The following is a 23,013-nucleotide window of genomic DNA, read 5'->3' on the forward strand; positions in this document are numbered from 1 at the left end:
TCACCCGGGAGGGAGGAATAGGGCGCTTCCTCTTCTATAACCGTCCACAAGTATCATCCACCAGGAGAAATCGTTCGGTTGCAAATGGTTCGGATGCATATACGATGTCTTGCTGAACCGTCCGTTCAAGCAATTATGCAATTATTAATCCTCGGAATATGGATGACACAGTAGAAGCTCCGTCTCATGCAACGATACCATGCGTTCGAAAGGTTGGTGTTAGAATGCAGTAGATCAATGCTTCGGCTAGACATACACCGAATTTTAAATATTAACCTGTACAAGCAGATATTTCTGCTAATTCGGTTCTCCAGCGAAGTCAGAGATAATGTCCCAAACACTGCATGCAATGATAATCGAAATTCACACCAATTATCCAATCGTCCTGATTATCCTTCGAGCTCATTATTCAATCATCCACCGGGTTGCGATGGCGATCCTCCAAAGTTGCTTGGATTGACAATGGCGAAAGTCAATTGTGTCCTTGTTGTGATGGCGGTGTACCAATTGTACCTTACAACGGAATGGCGATTCCGTTCGAGATCACATTGTTGGTTTCGGTGTGACTATTTCCTCCAACTGCTTCCTTGATCCGGTTCGTTGGGACCAAATGTCTAATAGTAGATTTACCTCCTTCTATATTAGCAGCAGACTTGACCTTCCTCAGACTTCTTCGCAATTTTGGGACCGGGGCTTAATTCGTTAGAATCCTTGGTGTTTAGTGGGTTGGAAAGTTCTCTCAACGGCTGGTAGTTTCCTTCATTTGGTTCCCTTTGCACAACACTCGCATTATGGTACAATTACAATTATTAATTGAACACTTTTATTGGTTACTATACGTTTAATACTAAACACAAACAACTTAACACTAAACAAATTAATAATTTCTTCGATGAGAGCCCATCTGTCTGCGAGGACGACCGAAACCAACTGACTATATAAATCACAAAATAATTGTCATCGGTCAACCAGTGGCCGCCTAGCTCAAATCTCCTTCTCACGTTGTAATCTACGATAGGTAATCCATCCATTTAATCGCCGTTCACATGTCTCTCTCGGGTTCTCCATCTGATGCTGTTGATCTCGGCTAGCCTGAGGGAGTTTCGATAACGCGGCTGTTGCTGTTGTGTCTGGTCTGTTTAGTGTGCCTCCTAACACCAGAACTTGGGCTTGTGCGCTTTGAGCGACACATGGTCGCTTTTGCGAACCTTGCTTGCGGATACATGCAGCTTTTTATAGAAGTTTAACAGAGCTCACAGTCAAACCCCAGCAGTTGGCCTGGAGAGGAATCGTCAAGCCCATGGACATAGTCCCTGCTACCCGGGATACCTGCCTAAGATGTGGAGGGACTTGACAATGGGATCGGTTGAACTTCTGTAAAAGCTGCATATATCCGCAAGGCATTACCAAAGCGACCATGGCCGCTCAAAGCGAACTAGGCCAGTCCTGGTGTGGGGTGCGCCCTAAACAAATCCGACCCGACTAATCAAACGTCTATTCACTAAAAAGGTGCGGCTCTAGCAATGTCTGTTCTGATATCCAGCGGTTAAATAAGAACTGCTATTCCCCGGAATATCTAAGACAGCAGCCCCTTTAAGCTAAATAGGACTTGATTGGAGCAGTGTTGACATTTCCTTCATTTGTTCACTTGTTCATTCTTCGCGAGAATAAACAATCAATCACTCAAAGTGAGCGATTGTTTATTTGAATTTCGGATTAGGCGCCCGCGTCATCATTTCTTTAATGTAAGGAAGGTAAAAAAGAAAAAGGATTAAAATTGAAAATAAAGTAATATTCACGGCTGTTCAACCACATTGATAGTAATCGGAAAGTTAATGTCATTCAGCAACCCTTATTTTATCTCCATTTATTACGTTAAATTTAAGTTTATTTTACATGTCGTTTATTTTGCATTACTTTCGCGCGCGTGTGTGTCGCTTGCCGTGACCAGTATACCGTAATCAGGATCTAACTGGTATTAATCCTCGTGTTGGGCTTGTGCGCTTTGAGCGGCACACGGTCGCTTCCCAGTCAACATAAAATCGCACATGGTGCAATACAAGATGCTAAATTGGAGACATACATGTTGTGTGGAGAAGTACCTCTATCGCCTGCACTTCAGCATCCTACACGACACCATATACGTTCATGTGTTGTTGACTGGGTTTGATAGGGCCTGCTTATGGACACATGCAGCTTTTTGTAGAGGTTTTACAGAGCCTACTGTCAAACCCCACCACATCCTAGACAGGCCCCATAACTCGCAGTGGCCATGGGGAGGGGTCCTCAAGCCCTTGGACATAGTCCCTGCTGCCCCTGATTTAACGGCAGTGACATTAGGCATAAAACAAAGAAAACGAATTGGAACATGGAAATTTTTTTAACGTTAACTTAGCAAGGTAAGGGAGCATAGCATAGCATATGTGATTGTACAAATCGTGGGTGGCTATACAATGCTCAATTGAGCAATCTACTGTATATTGTCGCAAATTGGTACTTGGGATTAGTACCTGTTCCTATACAGTAGCAGTTGTATACCTGGCCACGTCCTTACAATCACGGAAGGAAGGGAAGGAATGTTAGTTCAACATCTACTAGTAAAGATGCAGGGAACCCATACTACCTTCATATATGTCTCGAGAATGAAAATTTGTGTTAGTGGGTAAGGTGAATAATAGGGAGCTCTATTCGACAATATAGAGCGTTTGTCAATAACAATATATGCTGAAAAAATATTAAAATATATTCATCAATTTACTTACGAACCGCCCAAAGGAAGACAAAGTAACCTGGATTTTAAAAATGTTTCGCATTATATACAAAACACGTTCAACACGTTCAAACACGTTCACCGAACATTAAAATCAGAACCAAAAACTCGGATTGTTCTAAATCCTACCTGAAACACGTCCGATCACGCACCAATTGTTTACTCACTCGGCCGCGCGAACTATCTGCTTACTGAGCAGAAACACGACAAACAGGCACTGACGGCTGCGCAATGCAGAACACAATATTTCGGCAAATCGCGCGATCGTTCCGCTGTCCGACACAAGAGCCAACACGCACTCTTAACTTAGCAAGGTAAGGGAGCATCCCCAAAATAACGTAACGCTTAGAGGGGGAGGTTTGAGCAAAGTTTGACGATCCATACAAAATTTTGAGATGTTTTATACAAAACGTGTGACATAGAAGGGGGGGTTGAAAATTACCAATTTTTGCGTTATGTAATTAATGGATCTTCCCTAAGCTAACACAACTTGCCAGCGAAGCACACGAGGATCGAAATTCTGGGACTGAGTGTAAATCGATGGCCATTCTTTTACATACTTGTTGGTCCCGTACACCCCGAGTGGTGCAAAGGGACGACTTGAAAGATCTCCGTCCTGGGCTATATAGCATATAGATTCTATGACACTGCCCCGAATGTCACTAACCCGAATGTCACTAGCCCGAACGCCAGTACCCCGAAAGGCTATTGCCCCGAATAACCCGTTACCCCGAATGGTCACTACCCCGAGTTATCATTACCCCGAATGACCATTACCCCGAAATCGTAAAAAAAAACATGTACTTACTGTTCACTTTATTACTGCATTTCAATAATGAAGTTGAAAATAGAAACTTATCAGTCAAAAATAACATATTCAAAATAATTAAAGTATGAGTCATTTACTCACCCATTTTATTCCAGGCTACCGGATTGCAAGGATGTTATCGATCATTTAGTAATTTGCGTTCGATCATTTAGTAGTTCGTCAATAACTCATTCCAGAAGTGGAATTCCAAAATGTGTTGTATGGTGGACATTGCGGTACCTTGAATGAAAGACATCCGTTCTGTTGTGACACATACAATAATCTGATTTATTATTTCATCAACCGTCCATAGCCTACTAGAACAATCCACTAACACATCTCCTTTTTTATATAATTTTGAATTACAATTATTAATAGTATGTATTTATCCTTACTTACTTATACTTACTTGATGGACTACAGCTCTTCGATGAACCTACGCCGAATGGAGTATCCTTCTCCACTGGATTCGATCCTGGGCCAATCGCTTCCAGTCGCCCTGAACATTGAGCGCCCTCAGGTCCTCTTCAACTGCAAAAAGCCATCGTGTACGCGGCCTTCCACGAAGCCTGCCTGCCACCAAACACTATTTGTTTTTTGTATAAATATATATTTTTACATTCCGGTAAAGTTTTCTTCAACATTTTCAAATCCTCTGAATTCTGGTTCTTCATCTGAAGGCACTGTATCTGGAGATTCTATTGTACATTGGTTGTCTGTAGGTCTTGAGGTTGTTGGTGGATTAATATTTTTCAAATGTGCTATGTTTCTTTGGTACGTTACTCCTGTTTCTTGATTTTCTACCAGAGCCCGAGCACCTGCGCGACTCAATACTTTATATTTTGTTTTTCATATTGATATTTAATAAGTGTGTATCTACAGTAATATAGATCAAACCTGAAGAAACTGTAATGTCCTTTGTTTCCACGGGTTCTATTGCTTTTGCTTGGAGTTTGATTGGTTCATAGGAATTGACTATGCGTGTCAGTTGTGCCAAAGTTAATTTCTCTCTCTGTAATAGCCTTTCTTTCAGTTCAGTAGGAGCGTAGTAGATCACCATATCCATAATTCGTAGATCTCGACTTTCAGCTTCAGTTAGCAAATTGCAACGCTTTGATTGATCGACCCGACGCATCACAAATTTTGATAACGTCTCGTGTTGGCCATCTTGTATAACAGCTGGTGATAGTTTGCAATATTCGTTTCGTTCAAAAGATTCATGTTGCTTGGGTGAAAAATGTTCGTCGAGTTTGATTATGGCGGTCTTGTAAGGGTCAATTCCTTTTTCTTTGTCTTCAGTAACATCTGCTCCGTCAATTGAATAAAACAAATCCTGAAGTTCGAGACCCCCTTTGGCGAGTAGTACATTCTTGATCTTTGACGAATTTGTCTCCTAGCTAGCTGCCACAATGACCTCAAAATTTCGCTTCCAGCGCATCCATTCTTTACGGGTTTGCGTCTCAGGAAGGTGGTTGAATTTGAACGGGTTTATGTTCCAGCTTTCCATTTTGAATTTCTATTACTGAAAATTTATTGTAAAATTACTCATTGAAATGGTTGCTATGGTAACAGCTTTGCTGTTATTTTACAAACAGATAGTTTTTTTTTAATATTTATATATATTGCTCACAATGGCAAAGTGTCCTGCTTAATAGAAGTAAATCTCTTTTTTTTCTACCCACGGTAGCGGCTTTATGCCTTTCCCTGTTGCTAGCAGCGGAGTGTCCTGCTTATAGCAGTTGTACAAAAATTTGTAAAACTTATTTTATACCAATCGTAAATCCTTCTTCGCTAGATCGGGAGAAATATTTGACAATCGTCTTAATCCTCGTCGCCAGATGTGGTACCTTGAATGAAAGACATCCGTTCTGTTGTGACACATACAATAATCTGATTTATTATTTCATCAACCGGCCATAGCCTACTAGAACAATCCACTAACACAGACATCTAGTGCGAAGGTTTTTCTACAACTCTGCCTAATGGTTCGTTGTTAGAATTCAACTAATAATGGAGTTATAGCGCTAGTTGCAGTAACTTAAACTAAATGATTAAAATTTTGTTATCATTTAGACTAAGTTACTAAAACTATAACTATAACTCCGTTACTAGCGGAATTCAAACAACGAACCATTAGGCAGAGTTGTAGAAAAACCTTCTCACTTCTCACCGTCCACCATACAACACGTTTTGAAATTCAGCTTTTGAGTTATTGACAAACTACTAAATGATCGAACGCGAATTACTAAATGATCGATAACATCCATGCCCCATTGTTCGAAAGAAGGAAACATTTACTTTTTCGTCTCATCCTGGCCAAATGCGTGCTTCAGAAGACTCTACTCTTCCACCTTATTCCGGGCGAATGTGTACTTTAAAAGGAGGAGGCATTCACTCTTTCCCATTATTCCGGGCAAGTGCGTGGAGTACGTGCTTTAAAAGAAGGTGTCATTCACTCCCCACTTTATTCCGGGCATATGTGGGCTTAATTAATCCGCTAGATTGGCGAGAAAAGCCAATCTAGCGGATTAATTAATACAGGAAGCATTATTCCGGAGAAGCGTATGCATTAAAAAAAGGTGTCATTTACTCTTTCGCATTAGTTCTGGCAAATTCGTGTTTTAAAAGGAGGAGGCTTTCATTGTTTTGCATTAAGAGTTCCGCACATAGGATTCGTTCGCGTTGCGTTTTACAGTTTTCCCATGGGAAATGTACCAAACGCAAACGTATCCTATGTGCGGGCCTCTTTACTCTGGGCAAGCACGTGTTTTAAAGGGTGTCATTTACTTTCCCACCTTATTTTATTCCGGGCAGATGCGTCCTTTATAAGAAGGAGAAATTCATTCTTTCGAATTATTCCAGGCAAGCGCGTGCTTTCAAGGAAAGTGTCATTCATTCTCCTTCTTTTTTCCGGGTAGATGCGTGCTTTAAAAGAAGGAGGCATTCACTCTCTCGCAATATTTTGGGCAAGCACGCTTTACAAGAAGGTGCCATTTACTCTCCCATCTTATTCCGGACATAATTGTATAATTTGTGGTGTATAATTTAAAAGAAAAAAGTAATTTACTCTCTCGCCTTGTCCCGGGTAGGTGCGTGTATTTGGCGCATTAATATTATTTGTTGCTGAAGATATTTAATTTAAATCCGTAAAGAAGAATTTATAATTGCTAATACTGAAAGTCACATCACGTCTTCACAAATTTCTCGTGGAGGTCGTGAATACAGATTTACTTTCATTCTCTTCGCTGGTCTCTATATAAGCACCGTCTCTGGCAAGGTCTCTGGCATTCGCGCTTTCGCATTATCCCGAGCGCTCCCGGCTCAAATATTAGGATAATTGTTAGCATATGCAAAAGTAATAATTAGAATTATTGCATAATATATTTATTTTATTTTCGGGGTAATGGCCTTTCTGGGTAGTGGGGTATTCTGGGTAGTGGAATATTCGGGGTAGTGACCTTTCGGGGTACTGGCGTTCGGGGTAGTGACATTCGGATTAGTGTCATAGAACCAGCATAATAACACATATGTCCAGCTATCGCCTTAACCCCGAGCACGAGAAAAGAACAGACTAAGTATATTGTATTCACAACATTCTGCAGTTGCCGATGTATGGCGACAATCTGATAAAGCATCCGCACATAAATCCCACCTGGTATTATCCCATGAACAATTTTTTTGAAGACCAATCAAAAACTCAGTTTCGGTACATTGACAAGCTTTCCCCAGGGGTACAGAGTACAGTTCCAAACAAGTTTTTGCGACAACTTTGAAACGCAATGTTCATTATAAGCATAAATGTCCCATGTACATAGGAATCGCAGCAAACGTGGGACAGATATGTGTATGACGGCAGTTAAAAGGATTTCACAATAGTAGTAATTCAATAATGAATTCTTAGCATTCGTTTCACAAAAAGATTTCCTGCTTTATAAACTTTTTCCAACATTTTAAATAATAACCATCCGAAATACAATCAAGAAAGGCGAATTGACAGATCATAACTGAAAACGAAACAACTCACCCAATTGTTTACTTCGGTCCCAGCATGTTCTCCGGGCGGACCCATTCGTTGAACTGTTCCTCCGTCAGGTAGCCTAACTTGAGAGCGGACTGTTTGAGCGTGGTTCCTTCCTTGTGAGCCGTTTTGGCAATCTTGGCAGCCTTGTCGTAGCCAATATGCGGGTTCAGTGCCGTCACCAGCATCAACGATTCGTTCATGATCTTATCGATGTTGGCTCGATTCGCTTGGATACCAACGACGCAGTTTTTGCTGAAGGTGCGGGCACTGTCGGCTAAAAAATAAAATCGACATCACTTGGTTTGATCATAAGCGATCGTACGAAAACTTACACAACAATCGAATCGATCGAAGCACGTTGGACACGACCAGAGGTTTAAAAACGTTCAATTCGAAATGCCCGTTCGATCCACCCACGGTGACAGCCACATTGTTGCCCATTACCTGAGCGCAAACCATCGTCATGGCTTCGCACTGGGTGGGATTGACCTTGCCGGGCATGATCGAGCTTCCAGGTTCATTCTCAGGCAAGCTTAGTTCGCCCAGACCGCAACGAGGGCCCGATCCGAGGAAACGGATATCGTTGGCAATTTTCATGCAACTGACGGCGATAGTATTTAGGCATCCGGAAACCTCCACCATAGCATCACGAGCGGCCAACGCTTCGAACTTATTCGGAGCGGTAATGAACGGAAGACCCGTAAGTTCGGCAATTTTAGCAGCGCATTTTTCAGCGAATCCAATACGAGTATTCAATCCCGTTCCAACAGCGGTACCTCCGAGGGCTAACATATAAACGCGTGGTAGCACTGATTCGATGCGCTGCAGGGCGAATTCCATCTGCTGGACGTAGCCGCTGAATTCCTGTCCGAGTGTCAAAGGGACGGCATCCTGGGTGTGAGTGCGACCAATCTTGATAATGTCCCTAAACTCATCGGATTTAGCTTTCAGGGCATCGTGCAAAATTTGAATGGCTGGCTTCAGGTTTCCGGTGAGTTCACGCGCCACCGAGATGTGGATGGCTGTAGGGAAGGTGTCATTCGAGGATTGCGATTTGTTGACGTGATCGTTCGGGTGCACTGGAGTCTTGGAGCCAAGGGTTCCACCAAGCAGCTCAATGGCACGATTACTGATGACTTCGTTGACGTTCATGTTGCTCTGGGTGCCGGAACCGGTCTGCCAGATGACCAGAGGGAAGTGATCGTCATAGAGTTTGCCCGAGATAACATCGTCAGCTGCCAACGAAATTGCATCGGCCACTTTCGGATCCAATCCGTACTCCTTGTTTACCAGAGCAGCCGCCTTTTTCAGAATACCCATTGCTGTGATGACCGGTTGCTGATAACAAGCGTGATAGCAGATTAGCATAAGCATATGTTGTAATAATAATATAAATTTGAATTCAAACTGTTCTTACCGGCATACGTTCGGTGGGTCCACCGATGGGGAAGTTCATCGTCGAGCGAACGGTTTGCGCGCCATAGTATTTGTCGTTTGGAACCTTCAGCTCACCGAAAGTATCCGACTCGGTACGGAACCCGACGTCTTTGTTCAGCTGAAAAGGCAACAAAAAGGCAGAAATCAATTAATTATCTCTTGCATGGAAACAAATACCAAACTGGCATGACACGTCACGTGTTATGCAATGAGACAAGGGCCCCGGTCGCGCTGTCGGTATTTGACTTGCAACCAAAATTTAACACCTTCTCTGAATGGCTCTAAGCAAACAAACAATTACCGTTTCCATCAGTGATAAAAAATACAACAAATAGAAGATACAACTACGGTGGGCAATTGGTCTTTAAACGGGATAACTGCAAATTAAATGACCCAAGTGCGAATCAGACCTGAGCGATCCCACAAACACCAAACGCGAAAGCAAAAGAAACGACCAATAATAACACTAAACCGGTTCGCGTGGTGGATGCAGTCGCGAACCATACGAATGGACTTGTTGCTGTGGGGACAGTCGAGACAATACTGAAACGACTCTATCTGACTGCAATTCAAGTTTGAAGCTTCACGGCGGCTATAATATGACTTTATTTGTTCGTGGTAACTAATCTACTTTTGGCTCATTATTCCATACAGTGGGAGATCAGTCAACGGAAAGTCAGTAGCGGAAAAATAAACCTCAACTTTGAGGTGGACACTGCGATGAGATTGGAAAATAGGAGAATGTGGAGTGCGATCGTTAAACCTGATATAGGTCGAAATAGGCGCTGACTGAAAACAGCAAATTCATACGTCTGAAACAAATAAAAGATACCCTTCATTCATGTAATACTGTGACCTTTATCTTCATTCTCCTCTATTCTGATTAATGATCATCGCGGCTTTGCCCGATGGCCTGTTGGCTTGAATAACGTGATAAGCTGTTTGTATGATAAACATAAATTTAAAAATATATTTTGTTTCACGGGGCAGGGGCGCTCATTGTTTTCAAAACATCGATTGATCTACATAATTATAAATGTGTTTTAATTTTGAAATTACGGAGGCGTCGCGTCCGCATGTTCAATTTTGTCCCTAACATTTAAATTCTTGATAGATTTTTTGTCCTTCTAATCGAAACATATATTAAGATAAAGTGCATTAGTTATATGTTTTGTACAAATTTGACAATAAGATACAGGGGTTAGACAAAAAGGTTGAGATAGGTAAAATTATGTCGAAATTCAAATCATCATAACTTTGCGTAGAATGATCCGATTTTGATAAAATCAGGACCATCAGAACCAGGCGCTTTTCTAGTATACTGTCCCCCTGCAAAACTTAAGATTGGTCCTTGGCCACTGTAGATGTTCCGGGTTTTCCGAAGGTATGTTCAGGATGCATTTTTTCCACTGCTTGTCGTTTTATGTGACGTTCACTTTCGTCATGTTTTATGCTCTCTCCAAAAACTAGAACTAATATGCCGGCTAATGGTGGCTGTAGATCGAGAATCCATCAAAACTACGCAGAGATATGGCCATTTTCGTAAAAAAGGTTCCGGGAACATAATGAAATGATAACAGATCGGAATAATGCAAATATGGGTATCTATCTTCATGGCTTTGCGAGACGATAATTGTAGAAACATTTCCAGAATGATAGTGTCCACGGCCACCTTTATAGCAGGTTCCAAGGGCCTTCCAGGAGGGACCGGTTATGGCACCGTCTGGAACTATGCGTATATGGGTGTCAAAATTCATGTTTTCCCAAGCCGATTAATATAGGATCTTTATTAAAGATACATTATGGTGACTGTAAGACTCTCTGGCCAATTTGTAACAGGTTCCGGGTGTTCTGCGAAAGTGGCATTTGTTCAGGGTGTATGGCCAATCCCGTACCGATTTTACGAAAATGGCAATATCTTTGCGTATACCAAACGAATTTTCGATCTGCAGCCAGCATTGGTCAGCATATTAGTTCTAGTTTCCAGGAAGAGTGTAAAACATGATGGCAGTAAACGTCAGATAAAACGACAAGCCGAAGAAGAAATGCATTTTTAACATACCCTCGGAAAACCCGGAACATCTCCGGTGGCCAAAGTCCAATCTGAGGTTTTGCATGGGGACAGTATACTAGAAGAGTTTCCGCGTCCGAAGGTCAAGGTTTCATCGAAATCGAATCATTCTACGCAAAGTTATGCTGATTTGAACTTCGACAAAATTTTGCCTATCTCAACCTTTTTGTCTAACCCAAAATGTTGCGATGGGGGCGCGTTATATTTTACATTACGATACCGAAACGACTCACCGCCACCACATGTTGTTTCCAACCTTTCAGCCGTGAACCGTGAGCCAGTACACCTGACCTGGAGATCACCACTGCAGACAGAATCACAAATCGACCACGTTCTGATTGATGGACGGCACTTCTCCGACATTATAGATGTCAGGACATATCGTGGTGCTAACATCGACTCTGACCAATATCTGATGAGAACAACGCACACTGGTTCAGAAGCCCCCAAAACGTGCGTTTTTTAGTTTTCGACCTGAAAACTACATTTTAGAGTCATGTTGTCTTCAGAAGAGTTGAAGGATATTTCTTGGGTTTTCGTTTGATAAGAAAATATCAATGATCTATCCACCTTGAAGGGCGGTATGAAATAAAAAAAATACGCAGATAAACAAAAGCAGTGGTTGTCCTCTACAATGCTATAAAGCATGTGAATTGGAACATCTTTTCTGAAGACACCATATTGGACAAACGGTTTTGTAACTAATTAGAGCACGTTTTGTATGAATGACCCCCAAAAATCATATTTTGAGCATAACTTTTTTGAAAATGATTCTAGCATTATGGTTTATTCTAGAAAGTTGTACATAATGACAAAAAACATGTTTGTCTAGAAGACTACTTTGATCTATCTTGAAAACTGTCAAAGTTTTAAAGGAATCTCTAGAAAAAATAGTCAATTTTCACATCAACACACCATGAAAAGCGGCAAGAGGCGGCAAGCCAAACAGCCACCATCTGAAAGATTCGGTTTTAAGCTACCGAATGGACAATGTTTTGTTTTGTTCCGTCGTGTTCCACTATTGTTTTGAATCAACTTAAAATAGACCTTAATGTACGTTTTTCAGTACAACTGTTACATAAACAATTAAAAAGTGGCTAACATGATTAGTTATTTATTGCATGGTTACAATGTTTCGTCTTGATGGAGATTGTTACTATGCAATAAATAACCAATCATGTTAGCCACTTTTTAATTGTTTACGTAACAGTTGTACTGAAGAACGTACATTAAGGTCTATTTTAAGTTGATTCAAAACAATAGTGGAACACGACGGAACAAAACAAAACATTTTGCATTCGGTAGCTTAAAACCGAATCTTTCATATGGTGGCTGTTTGGCTTGCCGCCTCTTGCAGCTTTTCATGGTGTGTTGATGTGAAAATTGACTATTTTTTCTTAAGTTTCTTAATAACTTTGACAGTTTTCAAGATAGATCAAAGTAGTCTTCTAGACAAACATGTTTTTTGTCATTATGCACAACTTTCTAGAATAAACCATAGTGCTAAAATCATTTCCGAAAGAGTTATGCTCAAAATATTATTTTTGGGGGTCATTCATACAAAACGTGCACTAATTCGTTACAAAACCGTTTGTCCAATATGGTGTCTTCAGAAAAGATGTTCCAATTTACATGCTTTATAACATTGCAGAGGACAACCACTGCTTTTGTTTACCTGCGTAATTTTTTTTATTTCATACCGCCCTTTAAGGTGGATAGATCATTGATATTTACTTATCAAAAGAAACCCCAAGAAATATCCTTCAACTCTTCTGAAGACATCATGACTCTAAAATGTAGTTTTCAGGTCGAAAACTAAAAAAACGCACGTTTTGGGGGCTTCTGAACCAGTGTGCAACGTCGGGTATGTGCGACGAAGTCAACGGAACGATTTGTTCGACCAATAGTGCAGACAGATTCTGGAGAAGGATGCAGCGCGGGCTGTTGCGCTGCAGCAAGGTACCCGGCAGAACGTGGAACGTTGTGGAACGTTATAGACGTAAGCGGAGACAACAGACCCGCCTTTTTCAGGAGAAGAAACGCCGCCTGGAAGAAGCGGAGCGCGAGGAGATGGAACAACTGTGCCGTTCTCAAGAAACACGCAAGTTTTATCAGAAGCTCAACGCATCCCGCAAAGGCTTCGTGCCGCGAGCCTAAATGTGCCGGGATAAGGATGGGAGCGTCTTGACGGACGAACGTGTGGTGATCGAAAGATGGAAGCAGCACTACAGGCAGGCAGTGAAAGTCAAGGCAGCGGAGGAGATGACTACGTCAGTTCAGCGAACGATGAAAGCCAACCAGCCCCCACCTTGAGGGAAGTTAAGGATGCCATCCAACAGCTTAAGACCAATAAAGCAGCTGGTAAGGATGGTATCGGAGCTGAGCTCATCAAGATGGGCCCGGAAAAGCTAGCCACTTGCCTGCACAAATTGATAGTCAGAATCTGGGAAACTGAACAGCTACCGGAGGAGTGAAAGGAAGGCGTTATATGCCCCATCTACAAGAAAGGCGGGCCCTCCTTAGCCGTGCGGTAAGACGCGCGGCTACAAAGCAAGACCATGCTGAGGGTGGCTGGGTTCGATTCCCGGTGCCGGTCTAGGCAATCTTCGGATTGGAAATTGTCTCAACTTCCCTGGGCATAGAAGTATCATCGTGTTAGCCTCATGATATACGAATGCAAAAATGGTAATCTGGCTTAGAAACCTCGCAGTTAATAACTGTGGAAGTGCTTAATGAACACTAAGCTGCGAGGCGGCTCTGTCCCAGTGTGGGGATGTAATGCCAATAAGAAGAAGAAGAAGAAGAACAAGAAAGGCGACAAGCTGGAGTGTAAGAACTTTCGAGCGATCACCATCCTTAATGCCGCCTACAAATCTCATATCATCTTCGGACGTCTGTCACCATTAGTGAATGAGTTCGTGGGAAGTTATCAAGCCGGCTTCGTTGACGGCCGCTCGACAACGGACCAGATCTTGACTGTACGGCAAATCCTTCAAAAATGCCGTGAATACCAGGTCCTAATGCACCATATGTTCATTGGTTTCAAGGCGGTATATGACAGTATAGACCGCCTAGATCTATGGAAAATTATGGACGAGATCAGCTTCCCTGGGAAGCTTACCAGACTGGATGGTGTGCAAAACTGTGTGAAGATTTCGGGAGAACACTCCAGTTCGTTCGAATCGCGCCGGGGGCTAAGACAAGCTGATGGACTTTCGTGCCTGTTGTTCAACATTGCGCTAGAAGGTGTCATGCGAAGAGCCAGGTGTAACAGCCGGGGTACGATTTTCAATAGATCCAGTCAATTTATTTGTTTCGCGGATGACATGGACATTGTCGGCCGAACATTTTCAAAGGTGGCAGAACTGTACACCCGCCTGAAACGTGAAGCAACAAAAGTTGAACTGGTGGTGAATGCTTCGAAGACAAAGTACATGCTTGTGGGCGGAACCGAGCCCGAAAGGGCCCGCCTGGGAAGCAGTGTTACGATAGACGGGAATACCTTCGAGGTGGTCGAGGAATTCGTCTACCTTGGAACCTTGCTAACAGCTGATAACAATGTTAGTCGTGAAATACGAAGGCGCATCATCTGTGGAAGTCGGGCCTACTACGGGCTCCAGAACAAACTGCGGTCAAAAAAGATTCGCCACCGCACCAAATGTGTTATGTACAAGACGCTAAATATAAGACCGGTAGTCCTCTACGGACACGAAACATGGACAAAGCTTGATCTTTGGCGGCGTGCAAGAAGACGGTGTGTGGCGGCGAAGAATGAACCACGAGCTCGCCTAGCTCTACGGCGAACCCAGTATCCAGAAGGTAGCTGAAGCCGGAAGGGTACGATGGACCGGACATGTTGCAAGAATGCCGGACAGCAACCCTACAAAGATGGTGTTCGCTTCCGATCCGGCAGGTACGAGACGGCGTGGAGCACAGCGAGCAAGGAGGGCAGACCAGGTGCAAAACGACTTGGCGAGCGTGGGGCGCATTCGAGGATGGAGAGATGCGGCCTCGAACCGTGTATTGTGGCGTCAAATTGTTGATTCTGTGCTTGCAAGTCCTCCTCGAGTATTGTCCATGTTTCATGTCCGTAGAGGACAACCGGTCTTATAAGCGTCTTGTACATGACACATTTGGTGCGGTGGCGAATCTTTTTCGACCGCAGTTTCTTCTGGAGCCCGTAGTAGGCCCGACTTCCACAGATGATGCGCCTTCGTATTCCACGACTAACGTTGTTGTCGGCCGTTAGCAAGGATCCGAGGTAGACGAATTCCTTGACCACCTCGAAGGTATCCCCGTCTATCGTAACATTGCTTCCCAGGCGGGCCCTGTCGCGCTCGGTTCCGCCCACAAGCATGTACTTTGTCTTTGACGCATTCACCACCAGTCCAACTTTTGTTGCTTCACGTTTCAGGCGGGTGTATAGTTCTGCCACCTTTGCAAATGTTCGGCCGACAATGTCCATGTCATCCGCGAAGCAAATAAATTGACTGGATCTGTTGAAAATCGTACCCCGGCTGTTACACCCGGCTCTCCGCATGACACCTTCTAGTGCAATGTTGAACAACAGGCACGAAAGTCCATCACCTTGTCTTAGTCTCCGGCGCGATTCGAACGAACTAGAATGTTCGCCCGAAATCTTCACACAGTTTTGCACACCATCCACCGTTGCTTTAATCAGTCTTGTAAGCTTCCCAGGGAAGCTGTTCTCGTCCATAAGAGTGGCCCATATGGATTAGTAATTTCGAAAGATCAACTGCAACGTGTGGATTTTCCCTGGACGAAAATCTTATGTGATTGCAACGTTGTGTCAAGGGACCAGCGCTAGAAATGGTTCGTGGAAATCTTTTGACACCGGCTAGTGTGCCACATGTGATAAAGACTTTACAGCTGCGCTATGGTCGACCCGAAACCTTGATTCGGGCCCTCACTGAAAAGATTCGGCATCTTCCGGTGCCAAAGATGGATAACTTGGAAAGTATCATCGATTTCGGAATGGCCGTAGACAACCTTGTGGAACATTTGAAGACTGCAAAACAACATGCGCATCTAATGAATCCAGATCTTCTTCACGACTTGGTCGGTAAACTGCCGGTGGATTACAGAATGAAGTGGGCAGCATATGAATGTGCTAGAGTTGAACCCGATCTTAGCATTTTCGGGACGTTTATGAACTCTATCGTAGAGCTAGCGTTTAAGGTCGCTCCTGACGGAATCCAAGATTAAAAGTGCTCGCGTTTTCGGGGGCACACCACTCGATACGGAAGCAACGCACAACTGTCATTTTTATTATTTCACGCATGCTGCGACGCAGCAAAGCTAAATCAACAAAAATTACAGTTGTGCGCCGCCTCTGAATCGAGTGGTGTGCCCCAGAAAACGCGAGCACTTTTAATCTTGGATTCCGTCAGGAGTGACCTTAACGTAGGGGATGATCATCCGGGAGGCAAATCGTTCAAATCACAACAAAAACCGAAGGAACTCAGTTTCGTACAGGTTTATTTGGAAGGATCATATACGGGGGAGAACACAGTGGTGGCCAAGAGGATAAACCACGAAAAAAGGACTTGTGTTGGGGAAGATCCACAAAGTATCGAAGTCACGCAAAAAATGGCCATTTCAACCCCCCTCCCCCCTTCGTCACGCTCCATGTAACAACCCTTACATTTTTGTATTAGGGTCTTGCTGACAATTCTCACCAACACGAACGCACGGTTCGTGGGTGCAAACAATCCCATTTGATTTTGCCGTGACAGCTGCTCGTGGTTGCAAACAAGTGAGCATCGGCCCTAATGGACCATCACGCTGCTCAGAACCCCTCCTCCCCCTAGAGGCATGACATACTTTGTGGACGGCCCCTTGCGTGCGGCATGGAAGGCTCCACGATTGTCAGCAGTTTAGATCATTGAACGTCGACGAAAGACTCAAAATTGTCAACCGGAGCTCATTGTGTAGAACTTACAACTTGTTTAACCAGCATGGTAGATGGCCATGTCGAACCTGGCAAGGCTGCGGAAATGCAGGTTGCCGATTACGGCACCATACCCTTCTACACTCGGTGGCGCAGGCCACGACAGTTGTGGTTTCCACTAGTCATTTGCGCCAAAGGCAGTCTCCTGAGGGTCCATTGTTCAGAATATTGTAAGTAACATATTTTGGGCCAAATGGAAAGGAAGAAATATTTGCGTTTATAGATGAGGCTCTCAACTTACTCTCTTGGAAGATGACGTCGCTTCCAAACTTGGAATTTCTGAACCACGTATACCACTACAGTTGCTTTGGACAGGAAATGCTACACGCGGTGAGTCCAAATATCAACGACTGCTGGTGGATATTTCTGGATCGCGAATAGATCAGAAATTTGAGCTCGTTGACACTCGTGCGGTTGAAAAATTGATTCTCCCAAAGCAAGCATTGAACTACAGTGGTTTAGCGGCAAGATATCCCCACCTTCGTGGGATATCAATCAACGAATACAAGGAAGTTGCACCGAAGCTACTGATTGGTCTTGACAACCTGAAGCTCACAATACCGTTGAAGATACGTGAGGGAGACTGGGGCCACCCAATGGCAGCCAAATGTCGTCTTGGCTGGAGCAGCTCCCTCTAGCGAGGTAGGACCGATTACTTGTGAGTTTCACCATGGAGGATGCACCAATCACGAACTAGAATTGAACCAGTTAGTTCGGAACTGGGCAGCGTTGGATAACTCTAGAATAAAATCGCCAATAACTCATTTAGAGTCCGATGAAGAACGACGTGTACGTGAAATTTTAGAAATAACAACTTGGAGAATTTCTTCCACCGGGTTCGAAACTGGCCTTCTCTGGAGAACGGAAAACGTGCATCTGCCCGACAGTTATGGAATGACGTACAGGCGGCTCCGTAATCTTGAAAGAAAATCTTGCGATAATGAACATCTATACGAATATGTACGGACGATAATACTAGATAACGTTGAAAAGCAATATGCGCATGAAGCAACGAAACATGAGAACTACAACAAAGCCAGAAAAATGCTTGTATTTGCCTCTTGGCATCGTTTCTTACCCAAGAATAAACAAAGTTCGACTGATTATGGATGCGAGAGCAACGGTAGACGGCATGTCATTCAACTCTTCTTTACTAAAAGGACCAGATATGCTTGCGTCATTGCCAGCGGTTCGCAGCAATTTCCGGAGGTTCCAGTATGCTTTAGCCGTCGACATAAATTAACATTTTTATTCCTAATTTAATTTGAAAATTGCAAGCAACAGACAAATATGAAAGCTTTTGATTGCAGTACATACTCAAATTAAATCATGAAGAAAATGTTACTTAGGTCCCTTTGAAAAGTTAAGCGAGAAATGTTTCACCGTATCAAGATACGAGAAGAGGATCGACAGTTCCAAAGGTTCCTGTGGCGAGACCGACCGGACGTTGAACCGACAATATTCGTGATACACGTAGCAATCTTAATTAGGGTATGTACATCGTTTCGTCGATAACATAAAACGAAGACAACAAGGTGTTTCGCTAGAATTGGGGATTCTCACTCAAACTGAATTGGCTGCGGCGGAGCGAAGTTTATGGAAGCAAGCGCAACACGATTACTACCTGCGTGAAGCGAAAGGTCTTAGCGAGATAAATTCTGGCTTAACTTTTCAAAAGGACCTAAGTAACATTTTCTTCATGAATCAATTTGAATACTGCAATCAATAACTTTCATGTTGTTCTGTTGATTGTGCTATTCAAATTAATCCATGAAAAAAATGTTACTTAGGTCCTTTTGAAAAGTTAAGCGAGAATTGTACAATGGTGTCAGAATCCAGAAACATTCAAAAACTGTGCCCTTTCCTGGATAAGTACGGTATACTTCGTATGCGCGGTCGACTCGATCTACCTTTGTATGTGCCATACGAGGCCAAGTTTCCAACAATATTTCCACAACAATCGACCATAACATGGTTAGTGGTGGATTGGTTTCATCACCGATATTGGCGATTAAAGGTTCCATGAAGAAGAAGAAGTTGAAGGATGATATTTGAAAAAAATTGCACGGGAACGGGAGATTTTTTAAAACTATTCTCAAAAATTATAGAAGTAATTTAATTAAAAACGGAAAACAGTACGGGGTTGGACTTTGCTTGTACTGTGTATCAAGGGTGATATCACGAAAAAAAATTTGAAATCGAAAAATTGTATTTATTATGCAGTAGAAGGAAAGTCCAAACCCGTACTGCTAACCATTTTTAATTAAATTACTCCTAGAATTTTTGAGAAGAGTTTTAAAAAACTTCCGGTATGCTTCCCCGTGCGATTTTTTTCAAATATCATCCTTCGACTTCTTCTTCTTCGTGTAACCTTTATTTGCCAACAGACGAAATCGTTGCAATCTTCTATGGAGATGGATCGCAGCAAGACATGCGCGCGGATGGTTGCTTTTGAATTTACTGTCACGTTTTTGTTCGTTCCCGCAACAAATAGATTTGGCTTTGGCTGATGTCTATAGCAAGGATATAAACGATCATTCAGTAATTTGCGTTCGATCATTTAGTAGTTTGTCAATAACACATTCCAGAAGCTGAATTTCAAAATATGTTGTATGGTGGACTTCTAGTGCGAAGGTTTTTCTAAAACTTTGCCTAGTGGTTCGTTATGAGATTTCAACTAATAACGGAGTTAGAGCGCTAGTTGCAGTAACTTAAACTAAATGATTGGAATTTTGTTATCATTTAGTCTAAGTTACTGAAACTATAGCTATAACTCCGTTACTAGTGGAATTCAAACAACGAATTATTAAGCAGAGTTGTATGAAAACCTTCGCACTAGAAGTCCACCATTCAACATATTTTGAAATTCAGCTTCTGGAATGTGTTATTGACAAACTACTAAATGATCGAACGCAAATTACTGAATGATCGTTAACATCCTTGGTCTATAGTTTGCATATGTACTAGAAGAAAAAAGTTTATGTGATCTGAGGTTCAAAATTTACGCGTTTGGTGTAAAGGTCAATGAAGTGTATTTCGTTTGAGGAGTTTGTATACGGGGATGTCCTTGGTGAAATATGTGTGGCTGTGCTGTGTGATAATATCAGAAATACATGGACCAATGACGAATTGCTCAGAATAGTTCTGGAAGCGTTAAGTGAATTGTTTGTGGACACTAGAAGTGATCATCCTTTTTTCAGTTCATTTAACCGGAATGATTATATGATTCCTAAACTAAATACGGAAGTTTGTTTATGGATCAATTATCCAACTTATAATGGTAGCATAAACAGGCGGAGCTTATTGCAAGTGAAAGTGGCCTTGGACTAGCCGTGGGTTACCAGGAAGTCTGAAATGGGTCACTGGAGCTGCAATATAGAGCTAACATCTTCTAACTCCCGAGCTAAAGTTGACTTTATTACAGACAGCTTTCTTCCATAATACCACTGCCGGACAGTGGGAGTTACATTGAAGATACACATGACACAAAATCGTTGCAATCTTCTATTGCAACGATTAGCTCCTTGAACTCTTAATATAAATTATGTTACGTTTAGTTTAAGCTTAAAACATTGTAATTCCTACATAGTTCAATTCAACCAGAGGGAAAATCCTAACTGCCAGAGGCAATTGTAATGTATTAATAATAACTAAAAATGTATCATAGCAAATAAGGATCATAGTTTTAAGGACACACGGAAAACCTAGTTTAAGATATGAATGCATGTATTAGATAACTATCAAATAAAATTAGTTTAATTAGTGATGATCGACTATAAGCTCAATTTTACGAGCCATGTCGATTGTGCATGCCACACATGGTCCACAGAGCTCTCTTATTGAGCTCCAAGAGCTTTTCGGTTACTAATGTTTTAAGAATTATAAATCTCTTGGATTGAACAAGCTTTTGGGAAACCAACCAGTGGCATCAGGTTAAGGCGATAGCTGGAAATCGCCTAGGATGAAGATCTTTCAAATCGGTCCTTTGCACCACTCGGGTTGTACAGGATCTATAAGTAAGTAGGCTCACAGAGACTCTGTTACTTGGGTAAAATATAGATATAATGATCTGAATTACCTCACTGTTTCAAAGAAAACTTATTCATTTAAAAAAAAAAGTTCCATGACGCTTTTCCGTGCTTTTCCTTTGATAATGAACAATAATAAAAAGTGACCTTTAGGAAGATTTTTTTCTCTGATTGTTTAATATAATATAAGAATGTTTTTAATATTATTTTTTGAAAAAAAAAAGTTCAACAGGTACTCAATCATTCCACGCAACGTCACTGTAATTTCCACCGCTGGATTGTAATTTAACATATTGCGACCTCAACAGTGTGGCCGTTTTCAGTGTATCGTATTTGACAAAACATCAATGTTTCATTGAATAAATCTAGAGAAACAAATTTTGTTGATTACTTTTTAAAAGAATTTATCACAAACCAACCCGTTTTAACTTTTTCTTATCTGGAGAGCCATTTTGCTTGCCATTTATTACATGCACTTCACTCCTATACGTATCACTCATTATGCACCACCAGCGCTCAATTGCAGACTGAAGATTACTGCTAAAGGGAATAAGGGATATCCCCAATCGAATCGAGCTTGAGTTCCCATAGGATGTGCATTAAAGAGGCGATATGCAAAATAAACAATAGCCGCCATGCACCATCCAGCAGTGTGCGGCTCGGATTATGTAATTTTTCGAATCTTTTATTTTTGATCAAGGAAAAAATTGCAACAGACTTACCTGGGCGGACGTGGACAAGGCTCGCGATTCTAGTCGGGTGATCAGCTTCAGCTGTTGCTGTCCTCGCAGCACAACCCGCGAAAGTTGACAAATTCGATTGGCCATTATTCCTGTTTTTCGGCAACACACAAGGATACCAACACCACACTCGACACCCGGATAGCGAATTCTTTTTTTTTTTGGATGGACGGAAGAACCAACAACAACACTTTGCCGAGCCTCTCTTCGCACCGCACACGCAACTTTAGCCACAGATCCATGCACAACAAGATGAGGAACAAGGCTAAAAAATCACACTTTGACGGTTGACATAGGGGTGCCGTAAAATATTAGCTTATCCAATCCGATAGATTATCCTCATTCTTCTGTGAGCTCACCCAGAAGGGTGAAACGCCTGTAATCCGCGGTACAATGGCACTCTATCCAACATCGTTTTTGATATGTACTTCGCTCTTGACTTCGCTTCGATTTTTGGTATCCGATTTCTGGGTGGTATACCCTATAACTTAGGTGTGCATCAATATCCAACATCGTTTTTGATATGTACTTCGCTTCGATTTTTGGTATCCGATTTCTGGGTGGTATACCCTATAACTTAGGTGTGCATCGGTGATGTTGCGCTACCGCTTTTTCCCGATGCATACCAGCGTCTATTTAACGTCGTGTGCACTCCATCACCCTAGCAGACGCGAAGATCCCAAGCTCCAAAGAAATATGGGACGATTGGACTGCAGAGTGTAAAATAATCGAAAATTTTTGGTGAAGTCCATTCTTCTTCACTAGTCAGTTCACTTCAGACACATTCATATTCGGCTCTGGGCAGTCAATATTCAGTTGAATATTAGTCATTGAATATTTATGCACATTTTACAAATTGATAAATTATCTGAAATCTGAACACATTTCAAATGAGTAAAGTGATTTATCACACAGGACTGAACCCGATTTTCATCCGCGAGGCACTTTCAACGGTAAAAATCAACATAAACAATGCTAATTATGTTTTTTTCTGCACATAGTAAACACACTCAGTGACAGTCGAATGAATGAGTTCGTGGTGTAGTCGTCTGACTATAGTGCTGTCCAATGAACAGCTCGAAGTAGCTCGAACTTGTTCCCGTCCTGCTCGTTCTTTCTTGTAAACAAATGGGCATGAGCAGGACAGGGAGAAACTTCGAGCTACTT

At 42.3% G+C, this 23,013-nt stretch overlaps 1 protein-coding gene across 3 annotated transcripts; it reads right to left on the bottom strand.

The window, feature by feature from the left end:
• Positions 1-7,481: 7,481 nt before the first annotated feature.
• LOC134227343 (fumarate hydratase, mitochondrial-like) lies at positions 7,482-22,075 on the bottom strand. Of its 3 annotated transcripts, none has more exons than XM_062708747.1 (4): positions 21,829-22,075; positions 9,017-9,154; positions 7,932-8,937; positions 7,482-7,873 (listed from the first exon to the last, which is right to left on the bottom strand). In XM_062708747.1, the coding sequence occupies exons 1-4, from the start codon at positions 21,931-21,933 to the stop codon at positions 7,611-7,613; spliced, it is 1,512 nt and encodes a 503-aa protein (XP_062564731.1). In that variant the 5' UTR covers positions 21,934-22,075; the 3' UTR covers positions 7,482-7,610. The 3 variants fall into 3 exon arrangements, with proteins under 3 accessions (XP_062564731.1, XP_062564732.1, XP_062564733.1); XM_062708748.1 differs by lacking the exon at positions 21,829-22,075 and adding an exon at positions 21,526-21,671; XM_062708749.1 differs by lacking the exon at positions 21,829-22,075 and adding an exon at positions 9,338-9,562.
• Positions 22,076-23,013: the final 938 nt, after the last annotated feature.

The sequence above is a fragment of the Armigeres subalbatus genome, chromosome 3 (genome assembly GCF_024139115.2).
Source record: "Armigeres subalbatus isolate Guangzhou_Male chromosome 3, GZ_Asu_2, whole genome shotgun sequence".
In the NCBI taxonomy this organism is placed as follows: Eukaryota; Metazoa; Arthropoda; class Insecta; order Diptera; family Culicidae; genus Armigeres; species Armigeres subalbatus.

What these genes read in the sequence shown, in the direction of transcription:
- LOC134227343 (XM_062708747.1), bottom strand. Translation starts at nt 21,933, where the DNA reads ATGGCCAATCGAATTTGTCAACTTTCGCGGGTTGTGCTGCGAGGACAG. An exon ending in CCTTGTCCACGTCCGCCCAG is followed by an intron (nt 9,155 to 21,828) that starts GTAAGTCTGTTG and finishes TTGCCTTTTCAG; the next exon opens with CTGAACAAAGACGTCGGGTT. An exon ending in GACCCACCGAACGTATGCCG is followed by an intron (nt 8,938 to 9,016) that starts GTAAGAACAGTT and finishes GCTTGTTATCAG; the next exon opens with CAACCGGTCATCACAGCAAT.